Genomic DNA, 21,630 nt, shown 5'->3' on the forward strand with positions numbered 1-21,630 from the left:
TCCATGGAATTTTCCAGGCATGAAAACTGGAGTGGGTTGCCATTTCCTACTTGAGTATAGCCATATAGATATGGCTGGGAGAGGATACCTCACTGAATGCAGTATGCACAACTAAGGAGAGAATTGCTCATTTACAAGATAGATCTGAAGAAATTACCTAGAATGTAGCCCAAAGGGACAGAGTTATAAAAAATAAAGGATAACAAGGAACAAAAGAGACATGAAAGACAAATTCCAATTGTAGTTCTCACAGGAATCACTAGAGATTAGGGAAGCAGCAATAGTTTGAGAGATAATAACTGAAGATTTTACAGAACTTCTGACAAACTTAAATTATAAGAAAAAAGATGCACAAAATTCCTGAGCAGAAAGAACCAGGACTAAATTACCAGTCAGAGACTTATTACATAAAACCAAATTTAGAATAAGGGAATGTTATGCAAGAAACAAGGAAGTCAAGCAAGAAATTGGTAAATGTAGGTATATCAAGCTTTCATACTTAAAAACAGCAGCAATGACTAATTGTGTTGGGAGTGCTAGCATGAAACTGAAGTTATAGCCACCAAGGGGAGAATCTAGTGGATGGAGGTGAAGCACTCCAGGAAAAATAATGGAAAAAATCAGTATCAGGAAGCAGATATAAGGGAATATTCAGGTTGTACTATTGAGTACCTCTTACTATAGAACCATAGAACTGGGGATTCTTCTTTTATTTTTTAAATGTTTGATTGAAGTATAATTGCTTTACAGTGTTGTGTTGGTTTCTGCCATACAACGTGAATCAACTGTGTGTGTGTCCTAAGTCACTCAGTCATGTCTGACTCTTTGTGAGCCTATTGGCTGTAGCCCACCAGTCTCTTCTGTCCATGGGATTCTCCAGGCAAGATACTGGAGTGGGTTGACATGCCCTCCTCCAGGGGATCGTCCTATATAATCAGCTATATGTATACATATATCCCCTCCTGGAGTCTCCCTCCCACTCTTTCCACCACCACCCACCCCTCTCAGTCATCACAGAACATCAGGTTGAGCTCCCTGTATTATACATCAACTTCCGAACTGGGAATTCTTATTACATGGATATGTTATATTCCATATTACTAGATAATCCAGAATCTGTAAAAAATTTTAGTCAACTACCCACTATGTGTTACAAAGATAGACCTACAAACCCATGAATACTTTTATTTCCTCCCTAGACATCTGTTTTCTTTTAAAGTTAATACAACATTTGTATCCTTCTGCTCTTAGTTTTTTTGGGGAGGGGAGGGCAGTGATAAACAGAAATGTAAGGTGTGTGGTTTTGTACAATACCATCAATTTTGCTCTAATTCTTATATATGTGTTTCTCAGTGATGAGCTAATCACCCTCAGTTCAATTCAGTTCAGTCGCTCAGCCGTGTCTGACTCTGCGACCCCATGAATCACAGCACGCCAGGCCTCCCTGTCCATCACCAACTCCCGGAGTTGACTCAGACTCATATCCATCGAGTCAGTGATGCCATCCAGCCATCTCATCCTCTGTCGTCCCCTTCTCCTCCTGCCCCCAATCCCTCCCAGCATCAGAGTCTTTTCCAATGAGTCAACTCTTCACATGAGGTGGCCAAAGTATTGGAGTTTCAGCTTTAGCATCATTCCTTCCAAAGAAATCCCAGGGCTGATCTTCTTCAGAATGGACGGTTGGATCTCCTTGCAGTCCAAGGGACTCTCAAGAGTCTTCTCCAACACCACAGTTCAAAAGCATCAATTCTTCAGCGCTTAGCTTTCTTCACAGTCCAACTCTCACATCCATACATGACCACTGGAAAAACCATAGCCTTGACTAGACGGATCTTTGTTGGCAAAGTAATGTCTTTGCTTTTCAATATGCTATCTAGGTTGGTCATAACTTTTCTTCCAAGGAGTAAGTGTCTTTTAATTTCATGGCTGCAGTCACCATCTGCAGTGATTTTGGAGCCCCCCCAAAAATAAAGTCTGATACTGTTTCCACTGTTTCCCCATCTATTTCCCATGAAGTGATGGGACCAGATGCCATGATCTTCGTTTTCTGAATGTTGAGCTTTAAGCCAACATTTTCACTCTCCACTTTCACTTTCATCAAGAGGCTTTTTAGTTCTTCTTCACTTTCTGCCATAAAGGTGGTGTCATTTGCATATCTGAGGTTATTGATATTTCTCCCGGCAATCTTGATTCCAGCTTGTGCTTCTTCCGGCCCAGCGTTTCTCATGATGTACTCTGCATATAAGTTAAATAAGCAGGGTGAGAATATATAGCCTTGACGTATTCCTTTTCCTATTTGGAACCAGTCTGTTGTTCCATGTCCAGTTCTAACTGTTGCTTCCTGACCTGCATATAGGTTTCTCCAGAGGCAGGTCAGGTGGTCTGGTATTCCCATCTCTTTCAGAATTTTCCACAGTTACTGTGATCCACACAGTCAAAGGCTTTGGCATAGTCAGTAAAGCAGAAATAGATGTTTTTCTGGAACTCTCTTGCTTTCTCCATGATCCAGCAGGTGTTGGCAATTTGATCTCTGGTTTCTCTGCCTTTTCTAAAACCAGCTTGAACATCTGGAAGTTCACGGTTCATGTATTGCTGAAGACTGGCTTGGAGAATTTTGAGCATTACTTTACTAGCGTGTGAGATGAGGGCAATTGTGTGGTAGTTTGAGCATTCTTTGGCATTGCCTTTCTTTGGGATTGGAATGAAAACTGACCTTTTCTAGTCCTGTGGCCACTGCTGAGTTTTCCAAATTTGCTGGCATATTGAGTGCAGCACTTTCACAGCATCATCTTTCAGGATTTGAAGTAGTTCAACTGGAATTCCATCACCTCCACTAGCTTTGTTTGTAGTGATGCTTCCTAAGGCCCACTTGACTTCACATTCCAGGATGTCTGGCTCTAGGTGAGTGATCACACCATCATGATTATCTTGGTTGTGAAGATCTTTTTTGTATAGTTCTTCTGTGTATTCCTGCCACCTCTTCTTAATATCTTCTGCTTCTGTTAGGTCCATACCATTTCTGTCCTTTATTGAGCCCATCTTTGCATGAAATGTTCCATTGGTATCTCTAATTTTCTTGAAGAGATCTCTAGTCTTTCCCATTCTGTTGTTTTCCTCTATTTCTTTGCATTGATGGCTGAGGAAGGCTTTCTTATCTCTTCTTGCCATTCTTTGGAACTCTGCATTCAGATGCTTATATCTTTCCTTTTCTTCTTTGCTTTTGGATGTGACTGGTGATAGAAGCAAGGTCCGATGCTGTAAAGAGCAGTACTGCATAGGAACCTGGAATGTCAGGTCCATGAATCAAGGCAAATTGGAAGTGGTCAAACAGGAGATAGCAAGAATGAACGTTGACATTCTAGGAATCAGCTAACTAAAATGGACTGGAATGGGTGGATTTAACTCAGATGACCATTATATCTACTACTGCGGGCACTGGAGTACCTTAGAAGAAATGGAGTAGCCATCATGGTCAACAAAAGAGTCCGAAATGCAGTACTTGGATGCAATCTCAAACGACAGAATGATCTCCGTTCGTTTCCAAGGCAAACCATTCAGTATCACAGTAATCCAAGTCTATGCCCCAACCAGTAATGCTGAAGAAGCTGAAATTGAACAGTTCTATGAAGACCTACAAGACCTTTTATAACTAACACCCAAAAAAGATGTCCTTTTCATTATAGGAGACTGGAATGCAAAAGTAGGAAGTCAAGAAACACCTGAAGTAACAGGCAAATTTGGCCTTGGAATACGGAATGAAGCAGGGCAAAGACTAATAGAGTTTTGCCAAGAAAATGCACTAGTCACAGCAAACACCCTCTTCCGACAACACAAGAGAAGACTCTACACATGAACATCACCAGATGGTCAACACCAAAATCAGATTAATCAATATATTCTTTGCAGCCAAAGATGGAGAAGCTCTATACAGTCAACAAAAACAAGACCAGGAGCTGACTGTGGCTCAGATTATGAACTCCTTATTGCCAAATTCAGACTTAAATTGAAGAAAGTAGGGAAAACCATTCAGGTATGACCTAAATCAAATCCCTTATGATTATACAGTGGAAGTGAGAAATAGATTTAAGGGACTAAATCTGATTGATAGAGTGCCTGATGAACTATGGTTGGAGATTCGTGTGACATTGTACAGGAGACAGAGATCAAGACCATCCCCGTGGAAAAGAAATGCAAAAAAGCAAAATGGCTGTCTGGGGAGGCCTTACAAATAGCTGTGTAAAGAAGAGAAGTGAAAAGCAAAGGAGCTAATCACCCTAGGATATTATTAACCTTCTAGAACTTCAGTTATGAGGTGTGAGTGGTTGCCGCTCCCCTCCCCCTCTTGTTTTCTGTCCAAATATCACAAAGCTGTTGGTATTACATCCTCATTTTTGATTCCCATCTCATGTTTGCCTCTCTGTGCTCCCTCCAACCACCATCTCTCTCTATCACTATTAATATTTCTGAGTTTTGTAACTGCTCACCTCTACTATTTCTGTTTTCTTTGTTTCCAGTCTTATTTTTTCTGTTACCTGTTGATTCTTTTTAATGCTTTTTGACTTTCACAGAAAAATGCTGGCATTTTATTGTCATCAATAATAGATTAAAATATCGGTACAGCATAACCTTCAGATTTTTTGGTTATCTTTTTTTTTTTTTTTTTTTGTCATGGGTTCTCAAGAATTTCTGCTTTGTTACCACATAAGTTGTCTTTATTTCAGGGTTTAAGTTGCTTTGGGAAACTGAGGGTTTCTGAGGTTAGTGTCTGTATTAATATTTTTCCCTAAAAATCTTGAAATCTACTTATAAATCTAATTATAAATTGCCTGATTCTATGCCCAGAAATTCTGCTTAAAAGGGTAAGTAGTAAATTTAAAGATTATTGATTCTTTTGGTACAGTTAGTCTTGAATTTTCATGCATTCTAGTAAAATATTTAGAAGGGAAAATATGTAAGGGTAATACTGATATTTGCATACAGTGGGTCCTAACTGGGTGCTTGTTGAATAAACGAGTGACCATCTAAAGAGAACATTCTTGAGTGCAGAGAATAGCGAACAGTTGTTAGAGGACACCTGGGTTTTACACCTGGCTCTGCTTTTGACTTGCTGGGAAGGATGATCCTTTGCCCTGCAGGGCCTTCATTTTAGAAATTAAAAATTTCTAAAGGTCCAGAAGGTCTTTAGACCATCTGGAAGGTCTCTAAGGGTTTGTCCCATTCAGCCATGTATGAACTGACTTTCCTGTTAAAGGCATTAAATGCAGTTTACTGTTTTCTAGCTTTGGACAATAAAGTTGAACCAATGATATTAGCTTCTGGTTATTATTATTCACAAATGCTTTTTGATTGCAGATGTTATTGCATTATTTTTCTCCTAATCACTAAGGAAACTTTCAGTATGAAAACTAAATAATTTTTAAGTTCTTATGCACAAGTACATTTAATTATTTTATCTAAATGATTGTCTTTGTCCCTGTTGTTCTGACTGTCAGAGTTGCAGATTTCTATTCTCAATAGTTTTTGTGTTCTCAAATGCCCCTAGAACCACTTCAGTTTCTGATGCATTTCATAAGTAAATTATCTGGCTTTTTCTGCATATTTTTAGATCAGCAGGTCAAAAAGTACAAGATTGTTACTTCTATCAAATTTTTATGGAAAAAAATGAGAAAGTTGGAGTTCCTACAATTCAGCAATTATTAGAATGTTCTTTTATCAACAGTAACCTGAAATTTGCTGAGGTACGTGATAATTACTGTATTTTATATTCAAGTCCTTAGGCTTCTTAAGAAAACTATAACTTCAATAACTATTAATTTTAACCCACTGAGAACAGTTATAAACACAAACTGTTAACACAAATTTAAAAATTATGCCATGCTTCAGCTTTGTCCTTGTAGGAAATACTTTAAATTGAACTTAGTAGAAAATACTAAGATTGAACTTTTTAGATTTTTGGTGCCAAAAAAAATATCAATCTGATTTGTAACTTGAAAACATTTAAGTAGCTTAGAGGAAAAAAGATTGTGAAGGTTTCTGTTGTCATTTCATCCAATTTCACATTTTATCCAATTTAATAGTTTGCTCAAGCATATCATCCAAAGGAATGTTTACTTTTCCTCCTTCAATGAAAGACAAAACTCACTTATTGTAAATGAACAAGTGATATAGTTTACTTTTCTTTTACTGAGTATCTTCATGATCTTAGTAGCACGGGCTGTGGCTCATTTTCATTGTATCTATTTTTAAAGAGATGTTCTGATAAAACCTTAATAGCTACCATTATTTATTGGTAATGAAATAAATTGGTAATTGAAATATAAGGAATAGTGTCCTTCAGTGATGAATTTCTTAATTATACTTGCAAAAACAATTTTTCTGAAACCTTTTGAAAAATATAAACTCAAAGTGGAATGTTACTCTGTACAGTCATCATATTCTTTGAGATCCCAGGTGGTTGAACTGCCTGACCTGTGTGTCCATGTGTCCATACATCTTGGACTACTTGAGGCTTGTGGCTCTTTGGTGCTCTGCCTTCATACTCTGTGTTCACATGCAGATCCCATTATACAGGCCATCCATGTTATAGTGGAACCACTGCTTGGTTTGACAACCATGACTATTTTGGGGGAATTTCAGGGAAATTTTTCAGTGTTTTGATTCTAAAATTATGTATCTTTTTTTTTTAAGGCACCATCATGTCTGATTATTCAGATGCCTCGATTTGGAAAAGACTTTAAACTCTTTAAAAAAATTTTTCCTTCTCTGGAACTAAATATAACAGATTTACTTGAAGACAGTAAGTATAAGATTTTTTAGTTTGTTTTTCAGCAATAGTCTATCAGGTCATTCACATTAATTGTGAATAAGAGTCTAACAGGATACAAGTTTTCTTAAAGACAATTTGCTGTCTGAAGAGCTTGGAAATATTACACTAGAAATTTGTTCTGAAAAAATCAGACATGTAAATCAAGATTTCATATGCAAATAGGTTTATGAATAAGAAATTAGAAGCACTCTATATGTTAACTAGAGGAGAGTAGTTAAGTGAATTGCAGTGTATCTGTACAGCATAAGTACTGCTATTCAAATTAATGTTTTTGAAGACCAGTGTTATATGAAAGTGGTCATGATGTAATGTTAAGTGAAAAGGTATGTTGATATTGTCTACAAGAGGAGCTACGCGCGCACACACACACACACTGAGTTATGTTAAGTATGCAGATATAAAGTTATAAGAGAAATTACAAGAATGGTTATCTCCTGCTAACTGAAATTGTAGATGCTTTCAGTTTTCTTCTGTATGTTCTCTTGTATCTTAGCACATTCATCAGTAGAAGTTTTATAATCAGGAGGAACACTCTGAGTGTATTATTTTTTTAAAGTCATTTGGTCAGAGAAAATGTCTTTAAAAATATTCTGAATCCAAGGAAATCCAATTTAAACTTTGAGGGGTGGGGAGGGATAGACTTTATTGAGTCCATGAGCATTATCCTTTTTAAAACTTAATTTTTCTTTTTAATCTTTTAAAATAAAAGAATGCATTGTAAAAGACCCTTTACCTCCCCCACACCCCACCCTTTTCAGCCCCCAGGCAGTGCCGGATATGTGGAGGGCTTGCAATGTATGAGTGTAGAGAATGCTATGATGACCCTGACATCTCAGCTGGCAAAATCAAGCAGTTTTGTAAAACCTGCAATGCTCAAGTAAGTTTGACTTCACTTAATGGATATTCTCTTAATAAATAGTAAATCATTTGTAGTTGAACCAGATTTCAGGTTTTAAAAAGTTTTCAAAATCATGATTAACTTAAAAAATTCATAATTAAGGGATATGCTTCTTCTGTTTATTTGATGGATTTCCATGGGGTACTCAGTTACTATTTATAGGGACATATTCCATTAGAGTAAGTGGAGTCCATTCCCTTCAAACATTGAGTTTGGTTCCTTAATGGCTTTTTCTTTTATGTTCTGTTATAGGTCCACCTTCATCCTAAGAGGCTGAATCATAAATACAACCCAGTGTCACTTCCCAAAGATCTGCCTGACTGGGACTGGAGACACGGCTGCATCCCCTGCCAGAAGATGGAGTTATTTGCTGTCCTCTGCATAGAAACAAGCCACTATGTCGCTTTTGTGAAGTATGGGAAAGACGACTCTGCCTGGCTCTTCTTCGACAGCATGGCTGATCGGGATGGTACTTTACAGACCTTTCTTCCACATGTGGCTATAGTTGAGTTTGTAGTGGGATAGTTGTAGTGGGCTAGCCTGGTCTGAGTAACAAAACAGTGTTGGGAAAAGCTGTTCAGGATTATCTTGGTGATGCTTTAACAACCTTGCTATGAAACTAAGGAATAGTATTGTTGTGATAGTTTGACATGCATAGAGTCTTTTAAAAAAAAAAAAAAGGAATCAGATTTTTTTCCTTTAAGGCTGAGAGTTTTTATTTCTACTTTGTTGTCCTTGACTTTTGAGCTCCTCTCATTTTCTGTACTGTAGTCATCATTTCTTAAGTACTTCTGTGCCAAGCTTTCTGGGAGGGACTTTAGGTCATTTACCTAAATCCCTGCAAAATGGGAGTGGTTCCTATTTTTGTCTTACTAAAGCTGAGATTTAAGGTGCCTAAGGTCTCAGAGATTGTATTTAATTCAGTCTTTCTAAATTCAGTGCTTATGTTCTTTTATATACTAAACCATGTGTCTTCTAAATGACAAAGCTAAGAATAGAAGTAAATGTCTTCTTTGGAAAAATATCTTATTCTATGTATAATGTCTTTCTTCCTGAACTGGGGAATATACTGCACCTTCTAGGCTGCTTTCTAGGATGTTTAGTCATTATTTAACAAATACCTAATGAGTGCATGTGAAGTGCCCAGGGCTCTAGTAGGTTTCAAAAATGAAGCAGTTGTCGAAACGGCTGTACTCCTGCCTGTATAGAGTTTACAGATTAGGATCAGCCCTAGGCACAGTTGTGGGAATATGACTTCCATATCCCTCCAGTTCCTCCATACCCCGTTTTTCCTTTAGCCACTCTCTCACACTCCAGGACCCAAGTCTTCTGGTGTGGTCCCCTAGTGACCTAGGACACCCCCTTGTGGCAGACTCTTGATCAGATGCCCAAGGTCTGCCTCATGGGTTCTCAACATTTTCTTAGTATTCAGACATTTGATATAGCACAGCTCCATCTGTAAATATGTCCCTAGCCCAGTTAAAATTTGCATATAAGCATGAAATTCAAAAGCACAGGGGTTCCAGATATTTTTAGAAAAGCCATGGGGAGGCTAAAGCAGAAGAACCTTTCCTGGGGTCCCTAAGACCATGCCTTATATCTTCATGCTGTCTAATGAAATGTAAAACAGAACCTTGTTAGAGTTACACAAATATGTTTTTTAAACTTAGGGGAATAAAATAGTATTCATTTTACTAGATCTACTTTAAGCTACTAGATCTGCTCTAAACTGGCCAGGCTTATGGTAAAGCAAACAGGGGTGCTTGTGTCCAGGAAGGGGTTTGGGAATGTGAAGAGTTGAACGTGTGTGCACACGTGTAGGTGACACTATTCCTTGACTGAATGCACCGAGAAACCTGGGAAGTAGATTTTGGACTTTGCTCAGGATATATATCTTTTGACCAATTATATTCACTGTTGGTCCCAGAATCCTTTCAGAAACCAAGAAGTGAGACTGTCAAGAGTTAAACAGAGGACTTCTAGAAATCAGAAGTAAAATGAGGTCTTTCTGATCCTGGAAATTAATGTTAACTAAATTACGGAATTGTAAAGTTACTTTGGTGGGGCAGGGCAGCAAAAGTGTTTATAACTTCACTGCCCTCAATACGCCTCTTTCTCTTCTCCATAGGTGGTCAGAATGGCTTCAACATTCCTCAAGTTACCCCATGCCCAGAAGTAGGAGAGTACTTGAAAATGTCTCTCGATGATCTGCATTCCTTGGACTCCAGAAGAATCCAAGGCTGTGCACGAAGACTTCTCTGTGATGCATACATGTGCATGTACCAGAGTCCAACCATGAGTCTATACAAATAAACAGGATCATCTGGACGGGTGCAGAAATCAAACACACAGTTTTCGTGTTGCATCTCACTTGAGCTGGCAGTTCTGTTCAGCGTCCATTGCCGGCAATGGATGTCTTTGTGGTGATGATCCTTCAACGCAGGATTCCTGCGTTTAAAAACAAATTGCTTTTGTGTTACTAAAGTATTTAATAAGCATTTTGCACTCTAGAGAGTATGTTTGTGTTGGTTTTTTAAGAAGTCTAAATGAAGTTATTAATACCTGAAGCTTTAAGTTAAGTGCATTGATCATAAGATATTTTTGGAAGCATAAAATTTTAATTGTGACAGTTTAAAACCTCTTTTAGTCCATTGAGAATGTAAATAAATGTGTCTTCTTTATGGACCAAGGTTATGAAATCATTTTTCCTTTGTAGCTAATTGTTGCCTTGAGGAGGATATACTTTGGTTTTATTGAGTCTATTTTCAATCCAGTGATTAAAGTTGTTTTGAGTTTGATTTGTTAATTCTTCCCTTTCTAGTGCCGATTCCTGCATGTCTGCAATCTGAGTTTCTGTGTTTCTGTGGTAGTGGTCACAAAAGTATTTAAATTTCCTCAATGGTGTTTTCTATTTGTTCTGGTTTTAAGATAAATGAGTGATTTTTGTCATGAAATGTCCATTTTTGATGTAGTTTTCCTGGGGGATTCACATATACAGCAATTGAAGCTCTCCATTCATAGTAGTAACTGTCAGCTAACAGCTTTCTTTTCTTTTTTAAAGACTCTCTTATGCAGTGGGGCACAATAAATTTTATTAAAGAGTTGGGGTGATAAATATATTCCTATACAAATATAAGGTTAATAGGAAAATGAATTGGTCATATAGAATCACTCATTGAAATTTCCCTGAAGAGATGTATTGGCTGTCTCAACCTCTACTATCTTAGATAAGACTGTCTAGAACTTAGATCAGTTCCTGCATTAAGTTCAGTCTGATATCCCTTGAGATAATGACAGTTACGAACCAGATATTTTATTGAACTGTTAGTAGCAGCTTTGCCTTCCTCCTGATTCAATAAGTAGAAAATGGATGTTTTCCTAGCTAATACCTGTAGTGTGTGTCTGTTGTAGACTAGCAGCATAGGTTGTCCGCGTCAGTGCTGTGGGACGTGTTGCGTGGCGATGGTGTCTCTGTGGAATGACTTCCTAACTGCATGGAAAGGCAGAGGTTGTCATTGTGTGTCTAGCATATAACTTCATAAAATACTGAATGTCCAAAAGAAGGGAAAGAATCTTTGCAAACCCTGCAATTTTTTCTTTTTAAAGTCGCATTTACCCTTTGGTTTTGTCACTCCATTTTCCTGGTATTTATTAGCTAGGATTCATTATTATGAATCATAATCTACAGAAAATTTTGTCATAATTTTTTCATTTTTGAAATGAAAAAAGTACATAACTTTTGCATGAAGTTTTGCTCAGTACCTGGGTGACTGGTGATCTGGATACTAGGTCCAGAGAGATTGGGACCAGCCCCACCCCATCACCCTGGGGTTAATGAGGAGCCTGGGGAGCAAGATGCCTAAGGTTCCCTCTAGCCCCGACTTTCCACAAGTCCAGTCACCCCTTAATCAGTACGTGTTGGATGAATACATGGATGTAGGAGCTTATCAATGTGATTTTAAAAGGCTCTCTAGAGAAATGATTAGGACTCTATATCTAGGTAAGATTGGATTTAACAGTTAAAAAAGAGAAGACCGTTCCTTTCCTGTAAAAATTAAAACACAAGTTGAAGGTTAGTCCTGCTCAGCTCCTCGTGGCAGAAGATTTGAAGAGGACTTGTGGGGTTGTATGTTTATTTCCCCATGGGTAGGGTGTGGAGGCGCTTTCTAGTGGGAGGGACCTGTTCCATAAACCATTTCTAGGACAGTTTCTTCAAGAAGAGCTTCCTGTTCTTTTAATATTAGCTGGGGAGGGAGCACCCACTAAAGGGATGCAGGGCCCACTAGATGGTTCCTCTAGCGGTAAGGGTCTTCCAGGCCCTGGTGTCCCCTCTCCAGCACTGCCCCACGCATCAGCAGTCCTTTCTTGTTGCTGCTCCCGCAGAGCCCTGTGTCAGGTGGGCACAGGCAGGCTGGGCTGTGTGGCACCAGTGACCCCTGTGCCTGTTGACTTACTTAATTTCTAGCCTTAAATTTTCTTTCATATTTTTCTATTGGTCTTTTAAATGGTTCTGTTATCTTTTCTTCTATATCATATGTACAATCAAGATGGCAATATAGTAAAATCATCTTATTTATAAGACAAGTCATGTTCCCCCACCTCCATTGAATACACACGTGTATGTTTGTGTGTGAAAATTTATATATATGGGGGGGGGGCAACCATTTCATAATGTGTTCAGCCCGTTGCTATCAGCTTTACGAAGGAGTTTGACTCTACCCACAAAAGAATGTTTTGTAAAACTGGAAATACACGTTGCAAACCAAGAGAGATAGAAACAAAACTCAATAACATATAAAATTGTTACAGTTGCTAAGGATAATTTCCTTAGAAGCGTTTAGGATTTTTGTAATTCATATTTGCCAAAAGTTGTAGGTAAATAGCTTCTTTCTATCCCATGGATTCACTTTTTTTTTTCTTTTCACCCAAGTCACATAATTCAGGAACAAGGGAAAGACGTAATTATCTTAAGGAACTTGCATTGTCATTCAAATTCCTGTTGTGTGAACATGGCACCTTCATAAATTCAGAGATGTTACTGTCGTCTTCTGATGGATCTCGATATCCAGCTAGATGACCTTGCATCTGTGTTGATGATTGTAGACAGAGATGTGAGAGAAGACAGAATTAGGCCTTAGCTGAGGGACTGCCTGCCAACAAGTATTTCTTAGACACTTGTTACCGAAGATTGTGTCAAAAGGAACATGAGACATAGCACCTGTCCTCGAGCAGCTTACCACCTACTTCTAACAACAGAATGTCTACTAGAGGCTTCTTAGCCTAAGTGTAAGGGCGCTGGGTTGGGGGGCTCTGGGAGGCAGTGAGATGTGACAGAAGTGGTAGACTAGGGGACAAGAGCTGGTCCCGCCCTTTCTCTGTTTCTTGTTTTATTAGTCTTGGGCAACGTCTTCACTTCTCTGGGCCTCAGTGTCTTCCTCTGTATAGCAAGGGGGTGGGACTATTGAATCTTACAGGAAAGAAAGACAAATTTCTGGGTCCTCGGCCATGCCTGCTGGATCTGACTTCACAAATGGTAGACCCCATTTCCTAGACCCGAAATGTCCATCCACCCCCAACCCCACCCTGCCACAGGTGACCCTGAGAGTGATCATCAACCAGATTTGAAAAACACTGAACTGAAAGATCTCGAAAATATCTTTTCTTTATGTGGTTGTGTGGTCATAGAATGTTATTGTGTCAATTACCCACATACATGTGGGTAATTGTATATTTGTCACATTGTTTCTCTGTTTTTACATGTGAATTCATATAAGAAATGCATTTTAGTATCTATGCCTCAGTCCACTGTTTCCTAGAGGTTTTAGCCATCTTAGGAACCCTCTTGAGACTGAAGAGGATGTTATTTACCTGGACATTTACCCTTCATTTAATTTCTGTAGGGGAAATTGAGGCTCTGGAAACCAAAGAAATGGAAAAATGAAATTGTTATGCAAAGTTAAAAAAAAGTAGACTAGCTGCTATTTTATGATGAAAATCTTAACCCTAATATGGGAAGATTTTTTGTCATAAAGTAAAATGTCCTTGTTCAAGTAGGGGGACTGTAGGTTCATAGTGAAGAATAAGACTGCCTTTTCTAGGGGGTTGGTGATGTTAACACACCCACAATTCTTCAATGAAAATAATACTTGAATTCCCCAAGGCAAGTGAGGGTGGAGAAGGAGGAGAGCATATTAAGATGGAAATATTCAGATGCATACTAAGATGCAAGAGAGAGAGGGTGGAGGATGGAAGGCCACCCTGACAGCAGGTGTGGTACCCGCTGGGGGCTGTAAAAGTGGGTTCTCCTCTACCTCCCAGGCTGTGTCACTGCTCAGAGACTGGGACTTCAGAGAGCCAGGCTTCTTTGCAGCAAGTCAGCATTGCATTGTCTAGTTTCCTTTCAGAAGCTTTATTGGAGGAAAAAGAGGGGGAAAAAAAGACTCTTCATCTTAGTCTAAATCCTCAAACAGCTGAAGGGTCTCTCTTGAGTTTGAAAGTGGTGGTAAAAAGCTAACCAGCGCATATGGCCAAGGATAATGAAAAGAGGGAAAAGAAAGACATTCCTTCTTCCTGCTCACAATAAATGTCAGTATTTGGAGCAGATCATTCAAGAAATACATTTGCTTTCCTGACTGTCTTGTCAGCGATGCCATTTTTGTTTACTGTATTTGAAAGTCTTCTTATAACACAGGTTGCGGGGAAAGGCCAGGTCCAGAGGCATCCTCCTTTGGAGCTCCACAGACTCAGATGTAATTCTCTTGCACTTTAAAGCCCTGTCCACTTCCACTTTTTATTTTTTCAGGAGATTGTGTGGGAGACTCAACTGTTCTTTTTATTTTAAAAAATGGCCTGTAGTACTCCAGAAAGTCTTAGTATCCTGTCATAAACATTCATTAAAAAAAAAAAAAAAATCCCATTTGGAACTTCCCGGGGAAGTCATGGTGGTTAGGAAGTTGGTATAAAGGAGCACATTTTATATTGCATTTCCCATATTTGGTATCTTGTTCAACTTTTTTTTTTTTTTTTTTTTGCCTGATGAACATTCTATATTTATGAAGACATTCTTTAAAAGTAAAACCACATAAAATATCCCTTTATTATCAGATTGCTCTGATTTAGCCTTAATTTTGTTAAATTTTTTAGAGATGATTGAAGTGCTGCTGTGGAAAGAAATGTACTATATACTATTTCTGTATCATTAAAATTAAATTTTTATGGTTGTTTTTCTTTGATTTCTTTGGGGAAGGGTTTTGGGTTATGGGAAGACTGGAATTGAGGAAGATTGCTTTAGGAAAATGCGGTACCAGGCACACCTGTGTCTTCATCAAATCTCTGTCATCATCATCTCTGTGCTTGTTTTAGAAAACATAGACTTTTCCTGGGACATGTGCCAGTGGTCTCTGGGTTCCCTCCTGGCATCATGATTTTGTGTAGTTTCTTGAAATAACTTGGCACCACAAAGCTCTGATCCTAATTAAAGCTCAGTTCTGCCAGTCTCTAATCCAACCAAGAGTTGTTCATCTCTTAAATTGGGCTAAAGCTGTTGACTATAGAATAGTGTGTCTTGATCCCTCACAGCTGCCAAGGAGACAATTAAAAACACTACTTTTCTGTATAATCCAGAGAAATGATTACATGATGCTATATTAGGTAACTGATAATAATAAGTTTTCTTCAGGAATTACTGCTTGTAGAGTTTCAGTCTCTTGTTATGCCAAGGTAGGAAAGCTAGAATGGTCCGAGCTGACAATATTTATATTAATACAGTACATTCAAGAACTTTCCTACTTAGAAACCCACAGCCAAATGACGTATTGGTGATAATGAAACTTGGCCATTTGAACATCACTCTGATTTTCCTTTGTTCAAACTCAAGGGTTGGCATGCTTTTTCATAGATCCTATCCTTTCTAATTGTCTGTGGGTGTGTCAGTGCAACAGTAATTGTTCATATACTTGTGCCCACCTGTGGATGTGGGCATTCAAGACCAGACCTTGTTGGAGGCGGGCTGACGGGCTGGCAGAGGAACATTGCCTCTCCAGGCCTCTTCTCCTGGGGCCTGGTCCCTGCTCCTTTCCTGACTCGCTGAGGCCAGTTGTCCCTCATCTTCCTGAGGAAGGGATACGTGGCCTACAGCAGCAGTTCTCGGTTCTGGCTGCACACTGGATTCATTCATGGATGGAGGCTTTTCAGATGCCTCAAGCATGTGCCCACCCAAGCCACTGGGATCTGCAGATGGTGCTCCCGAACCCAAGTTCCTGTGCCTGATGCACAGTGAGGCCAAACAAACCGAAACACAGGAGTTTGGAGCAGAAAAAAGTTCATTGCAGGGCCATGCAAGGAGAATGGGTGGCTTGTGCCCCCACAAAACCCCAAACTCCTGGAAGTGTTTCAGCAAAGCGGTTTTAAAAGCCATGTAAATGAGGGGCAGGTCACAGGGTGTGCGATCAGCTCATGCACAGTTCTCTGATTGGGTGACAGTGAGGTAACAGGGAGGATTACATCATCAGTCCTTAGGCACCAGAAGGTCTGGGGGCTATGTGCTCATGAGCATCAAGCAGTTAATTTTTTTCACTTGGCAGTGGTTTTAGCATCTGAAAAACTCAAAGTATGCATCAGATACTGTTATCTGGGTACTTCATAGAGGAGCTAAAGCAGAGGATATGGGGAGGGGGCTGTCCCAGGAAGTTTCCACAGGATCCTATTCAGTGACACCACCACCAGGCACATGGTCTTTTTCACAGCTCCTTACATTAGTCCAACATAACACTGGTATCTGCAGCCACTTGTCAGGGCCAGTGGAGGTTTCTGAGGAAACATAACCCACTTGTCATTCTCTGATGAAACCTGTGCTCTGACAAAGGGGATTATGGATGTGGACAAGCTCCAAAGAGGAAGGAGGAAATCTGTTCCAAAGCTCCTAGACTGTTGAGGAAGAGCCTTGGGACTCTACGTGGGATGTATTCTGGAGGCCAGAGAAAGGATTCGGAAACAGGGTGAACCTCACTGTACCTGAAGAGGGCTTGAACGAAGATATCCTTCAAGAGGCATCAGGAAGATGCCGTTCTGCTCAGGAAGTATTCCAAGGTGTCTGTAAGTGTAAATGTCATAAAAAAGAAAACCCGCCAGTCTGACTAGGTAGGAGGCTGAGTTCTTGGAAACGGATTCAGTTTATTTTGGGGGGGTGGGGTGGGTACTGCCTTCACACTGTGGACAGTCAGGTCTGTGTGAGTTGCCACTTTTGAAGGGATGGATTTTATTGGAAGGGGGAAGTAGTTTGAGATCAAACTGAAGTAATTCAGTGTGTGAATATTGAACTGGACATCATAAACATAGAATAATTCACCCAGCAGTGACCTCCATCTCAAAAGCGCCACTGAAATTTGCAGGGTGGGTCCAACTGCTTTACCCCTTGCCTAGGAGTTTATGAAAACTCTTAATTCTATGCATCAAACCACTCCCTTAGAAATAGGACTCAGGTTTGTTTCAAATACTGCATTTTCCAAAGCAATTTGAGGTTGAACTCAGGTTTTAAGAGTTGGATGGAAACTGACTTCCCCAGGGAGGACTCCTGAGTTCCTCTCTGCCATCTTGCCCTACTTGTGAGACACTGAATGTGACCTCTGAGGTCAAACCTTGGAGGTCCCTTTTGAGGCAGGCAGTCCCCCCAGCCTGTGGAATAAATGAGGCCAGGCCTTGGCCATGATGTATGGTTTCTTGGCCACGTGTCCTACACACTTGAAGACAGATAGGCGAGGCTGCTCCATAGAGTGTGCCTTGATGGGGTTATTGATATTGGAATCTCTATATTTCATTTGTTTTAATGTAATTTTTAATTGGAGGATAATAACTTTATAATCCCAAAGAAAGGCAATGCCAAAGAATGCTTAAACTACCACACAATTGCACTCATCTCACACGCTAGCACAGAGAAGGCAATGGCACCCCACTCCAGTACTCTTGCCTGGAAAATCCCATGGATGGAGAAACCTGGTGGGCTGCTGTCTATGGGGTCGCACAGAGTCGGACATGAGTGAAGCGACTTAGCAGCAGCAGCAGCAGCACATGCTGGCAAAGTAATGCTCAAAATTCTCCAAGCCACACTTCAACAGTATGTGAACTGTGAACTTCCAAATGTTCAAGCTGGATTTAGAAAAGGCAGAGGAACCAGATATCAAATTGCTAACATCTGTTGGATCTCCGAAAAAGTGAGAGAGTTCCAGAAAAACATCTACTTCTGCTTTATTGACTACACCAAAGCCTTTTACTGTGTAGATCACAACAAACTGTGGAAAATTCTTAAAGAAATGGGAGTACCAGACCACCTGACCTGCCTTCTGAGAAATTTGTGTCTAGGTCAAGAAGCAACAATTAGAACTGGACATGGAACAACAGACTGGTTCCAAATAGGAAAAGGAATACGTCAATATTGTCACCCTGCTTATTTAACTTATATGCAGAGTACATCATGAGAAACGCTGGGCTGGAGGAAGCACAAGCTGAAATCAAGATTGCCGGGATAAATATCAATAACCTCAGATATGCAGATGACACCACCCTTATGGCAGAAAGTGAAGAAGAACTAGAGTCTCTTGATGAAAGTGAAAGAGAGTGAAAAAGTTGGCTTAAAGCTCAACATTCAGAAAACTAAGATCATGGCATCCAGTCCCATCAGATCAGATCAGATCAGTCACTCAGTCATGTCCAACTCTTTGCAACCCCATGAATCGCAGCACGCCAGGCCTCCCTGTCCATCACCAACTCCCGGAGTTCACTTAGACTCACGTCCATCAAGTCAGTGATGCCATCCAGCCATCTCATCCTCTATCGTCCCCTTCTCCTCCTGCACCCAATCCCTCCCAGTATCAGAGTCTTTTCCAATGAGTCAACTCTTCGAATGAGGTGGCCAAAGTACTGGAGTTTCAGCTTTAGCATCATTCCTTCCAAAGAAATCCCAGGGCTGATCTCCTTCAGAATGGACTGGTTGGATCTCCTTGCAGTCCAAGGGACTCTCAAGAGTCTTCTCCAACACCACAGTTCAAAAGCATCAATTCTTCGGCGCTCAGCCTTCTTCACAGTCCAACTCTCACATCCATACATGACCACAGGAAAAACCATAGCCTTGACTAGACGAACCTTTGTCGGCAAAGTAATGTCTTTGCTTTTGAATATGCTATCTAGGTTGGTCATAACTTTCCTTCCAAGGAGCAAGCGCCTTTTAATTTCATGGCTGCAGTCACCATCTGCAGTGATTTTGGAGCCCATGAAGTGATGAGACCGGATGCCATGATCTTCGTTTTCTGAATGTTGAGCTTTAAGCCAACTTTTTCACTCTCCACTTTCACTTTCATCAAGAGGCTTTTTAGTTCCTCTTCACTTTCTGCCAGTCCGATCACTTCATGGCAAATAGATGGGGAAACAGTGGAAACGGTGGCTGACTTTATTTTTCTGGGCTCCAAAATCACTGCAGATGGTGATTGCAGCCATGAAATTAAAAGACGCTTACTCCTTGGAAGGAAAGTTATGACCAACCTAGACAGCATAAAAGCAGAGACATTACTTTGCCAACAAAGGTCCGTCTAGTCAAGGCTATGGTTTTTCCAGTGGTCATGTATGGTTGTGAGAGTTGGACTATAAAGAAAGCTGAGTGCAGAAGAATTGATGCTTTTGAACTGTGGTGTTGGAGAAGACTCTTGAGAGTGCCTTGGACTGCAAGGAGATCCAACCAGTCCATCCTAAAGGAGATCAGTCCTGGGTGTTCATTGGAAGGACTGATGCTGAAGCTGAAACTACAGTACTTTGGTCACCTGATGTGAAGAACTGACTCATTTGAAAAGACCCTGATGCTGGGAACGATTGAAGGTGGAGGAGAAGGTGACGACAGAGGATGAGATGGTTGGATGGCATCACCAACTCAATGGACATAAGTTTGAGTAAACTCCGGGAGTCGGTGATGGACAGGGAGGCCTGGTGTGCTGCAGTCCATGGGGTCGCAAAGAGTTGGACACGACTGAACAACTGAACTGAATTGAGCCTTACAATATTGTGAGAGTTTCTGCCATATACTAACATGAAACAGCCATAGGTATACATATGTCATTTCCCTTTTAAAACTCCCTCCAACCTTCCTCCCCATCCCATCCCTCTAGGTTGTCACAGAGAACACCTCTCGGTTCCCTGCCTCATATAGCAAATTCCCCCTGGCCATCTATTTTACATATGGTAATGTATATGCTCAATACTACTCCCTGGAGCTCTCCCACCGTCTCCCTCCCTTGTCTGTTCTTTATGTTCGTGTCTCCTTGCCACCCCACAAATAGAATTATCAGTACTATCTAGATTCCATGTATATGTATTAATATACAGTATTTGTCATTCTCTTTCTGACTTACTTCACTCTGTATAATAGGCTCTAGGTTCATCCACCAGAACTGATTCAAATGTGTTCTTTTTTATAGCTGAGTAATGGAATCTCTGTATTTTTAACAAGTGTGTGTTTTATTCTTTCTGGCCTCTGCTAAATTTTGACTGTTTTGTTGAGATCTACTTCCAAGCTACGCCCTGTATGTTACCCCCGGTGGCTGGGATAGGCAGCCGCAGGAAAGACTTAAGCCCAGTTTCAGGTTCCTGTGCAAGAGGTCACGTCCCCTGAGAGGCCTTCTCAGACCACACTGGCCTCTGGTGTGCTGGTAAGTGTTTAACAGCCAGCTCTCCAGGGAGAAAGAAAGCCCGGATCTGTAGTGTTTGCCAATTTTGAGGTGTAAATACTCTCAGTGTGGCTGACTGCAAGCTGCCAGTGACATCCCTGAAGGTGGTGCTTAGAAGAGATGCAGCTGGGATTAGCACACAAGTACACAGCGCTTCCACCGTGTAGACGGAAATAGCTGAGTGCAGACCTCGGGACTGCTGAGTATGGCGGGGGGACCAAACCCAGCTCCCTGCCTGTTACTTTTTCCTGGCTGTGCTGGGTCTCTGGCTGCTCGGGCTGTTCTCTAGTTGCTGCAAGTGGAGGCTGCTCCCTAATTGCGGTGTGCTGGCTTCTCATTGCAGTGGCTTCTCTTGTTGCGGAGCATGGTCTCCAGGGTACTTGGACGTCAGCAGTTGCAGCACGTGGACTCAGAAGTTGTGGCTTCCAGGCTCCAGAGAACAGGCTCAGTAGTTGTGGCTCATGTGGTTAGTTGCAGGTGGGATCTTCCTGGATGAGGGATCGGACCCATGTGTCCTGCACTGGCAGGCAGACTCTCACCGCTGAGCCACCAGGGAAGTTCCCATCGCCTGTTTCTGAAAACATTTTATTGCAAGACAGTTATGCCCATTCTTATGACATACTTATGGCTGTGTTCATGCTCCAGTGGTAGACTTCAGTAGTTATGATAGGCCCTGTATGCCTCACAGTCTGAAATATTTACTATCTGGTCCTTTAGGGAAGAAGTGTGCTTATCAATGGGCTTCCCTAGTGGCTCAGACGGTAAAGCGTCTGTCTGCAATGCAGGAGACCCGGGTTCGATCCCTGGGTTGGGAAGATTCCCCTGGAGAAGGAAATGGCAGCCCAATCCAGTATTCTTGCCTGGAAAATCCCATGGACCGCGGAGCCTGGTAGACTACCATCCATGGGGTCACAAAGAGTCAGACATGACTGTGCTTATCAATAGATAACTGTTACATGTAAAATAATTAGGAAGGAATGAGTTTTAAATATGACTTAATGGTAAGTTTAAAATATAACTTAATTGTAAGTTTACATAACTTAACACTAATAATGGGTGTGTTATGAGAGGGTGAGATGTATGGGAAGAGTAACATGGAAACTTACAATACCGTATGTAAAACACACAGGCAATGGGAATTTGCTGTATGACTCAGGGAACTCCAACAGGGGCTCTGTATCAACCTAGAGGGGTGGGAT

At 40.7% G+C, this 21,630-nt stretch overlaps 1 protein-coding gene and 1 long non-coding RNA gene across 16 annotated transcripts in view; one reads left to right on the forward strand and one right to left on the reverse strand.

Annotated features, from left to right (window-relative positions):
- CYLD (CYLD lysine 63 deubiquitinase) overlaps positions 1 to 14,944 on the forward strand; it is a 73,001-nt gene extending 58,057 nt beyond the window's left edge. For 14 of the 15 annotated variants that reach the window (XM_059876837.1, XM_059876836.1, XM_024978399.2 and 11 more), the window contains 5 exons: positions 5,606 to 5,738; positions 6,688 to 6,796; positions 7,585 to 7,703; positions 7,977 to 8,193; positions 9,853 to 14,944. In XM_059876837.1, coding sequence (XP_059732820.1) covers positions 5,606 to 5,738; positions 6,688 to 6,796; positions 7,585 to 7,703; positions 7,977 to 8,193; positions 9,853 to 10,037 — 763 coding nt within the window. In that variant the 3' untranslated portion in view covers positions 10,038 to 14,944. The remainder of the gene's footprint in view (positions 1 to 5,605; positions 5,739 to 6,687; positions 6,797 to 7,584; positions 7,704 to 7,976; positions 8,194 to 9,852) is intronic. The other variant, NM_001046417.1, reaches the window with a different exon arrangement.
- LOC132342801 (uncharacterized) overlaps positions 14,600 to 21,630 on the reverse strand; it is a 65,440-nt gene continuing 58,409 nt past the window's right edge. Inside the window, exon 2 of the long non-coding RNA XR_009491295.1 lies at positions 14,600 to 21,005. This is a non-coding gene — a long non-coding RNA (uncharacterized lncRNA). The remainder of the gene's footprint in view (positions 21,006 to 21,630) is intronic.

The sequence above is a fragment of the Bos taurus genome, chromosome 18 (assembly GCF_002263795.3).
Source record: "Bos taurus isolate L1 Dominette 01449 registration number 42190680 breed Hereford chromosome 18, ARS-UCD2.0, whole genome shotgun sequence".
Lineage (NCBI taxonomy): Eukaryota > Metazoa > Chordata > Mammalia > Artiodactyla > Bovidae > Bos > Bos taurus.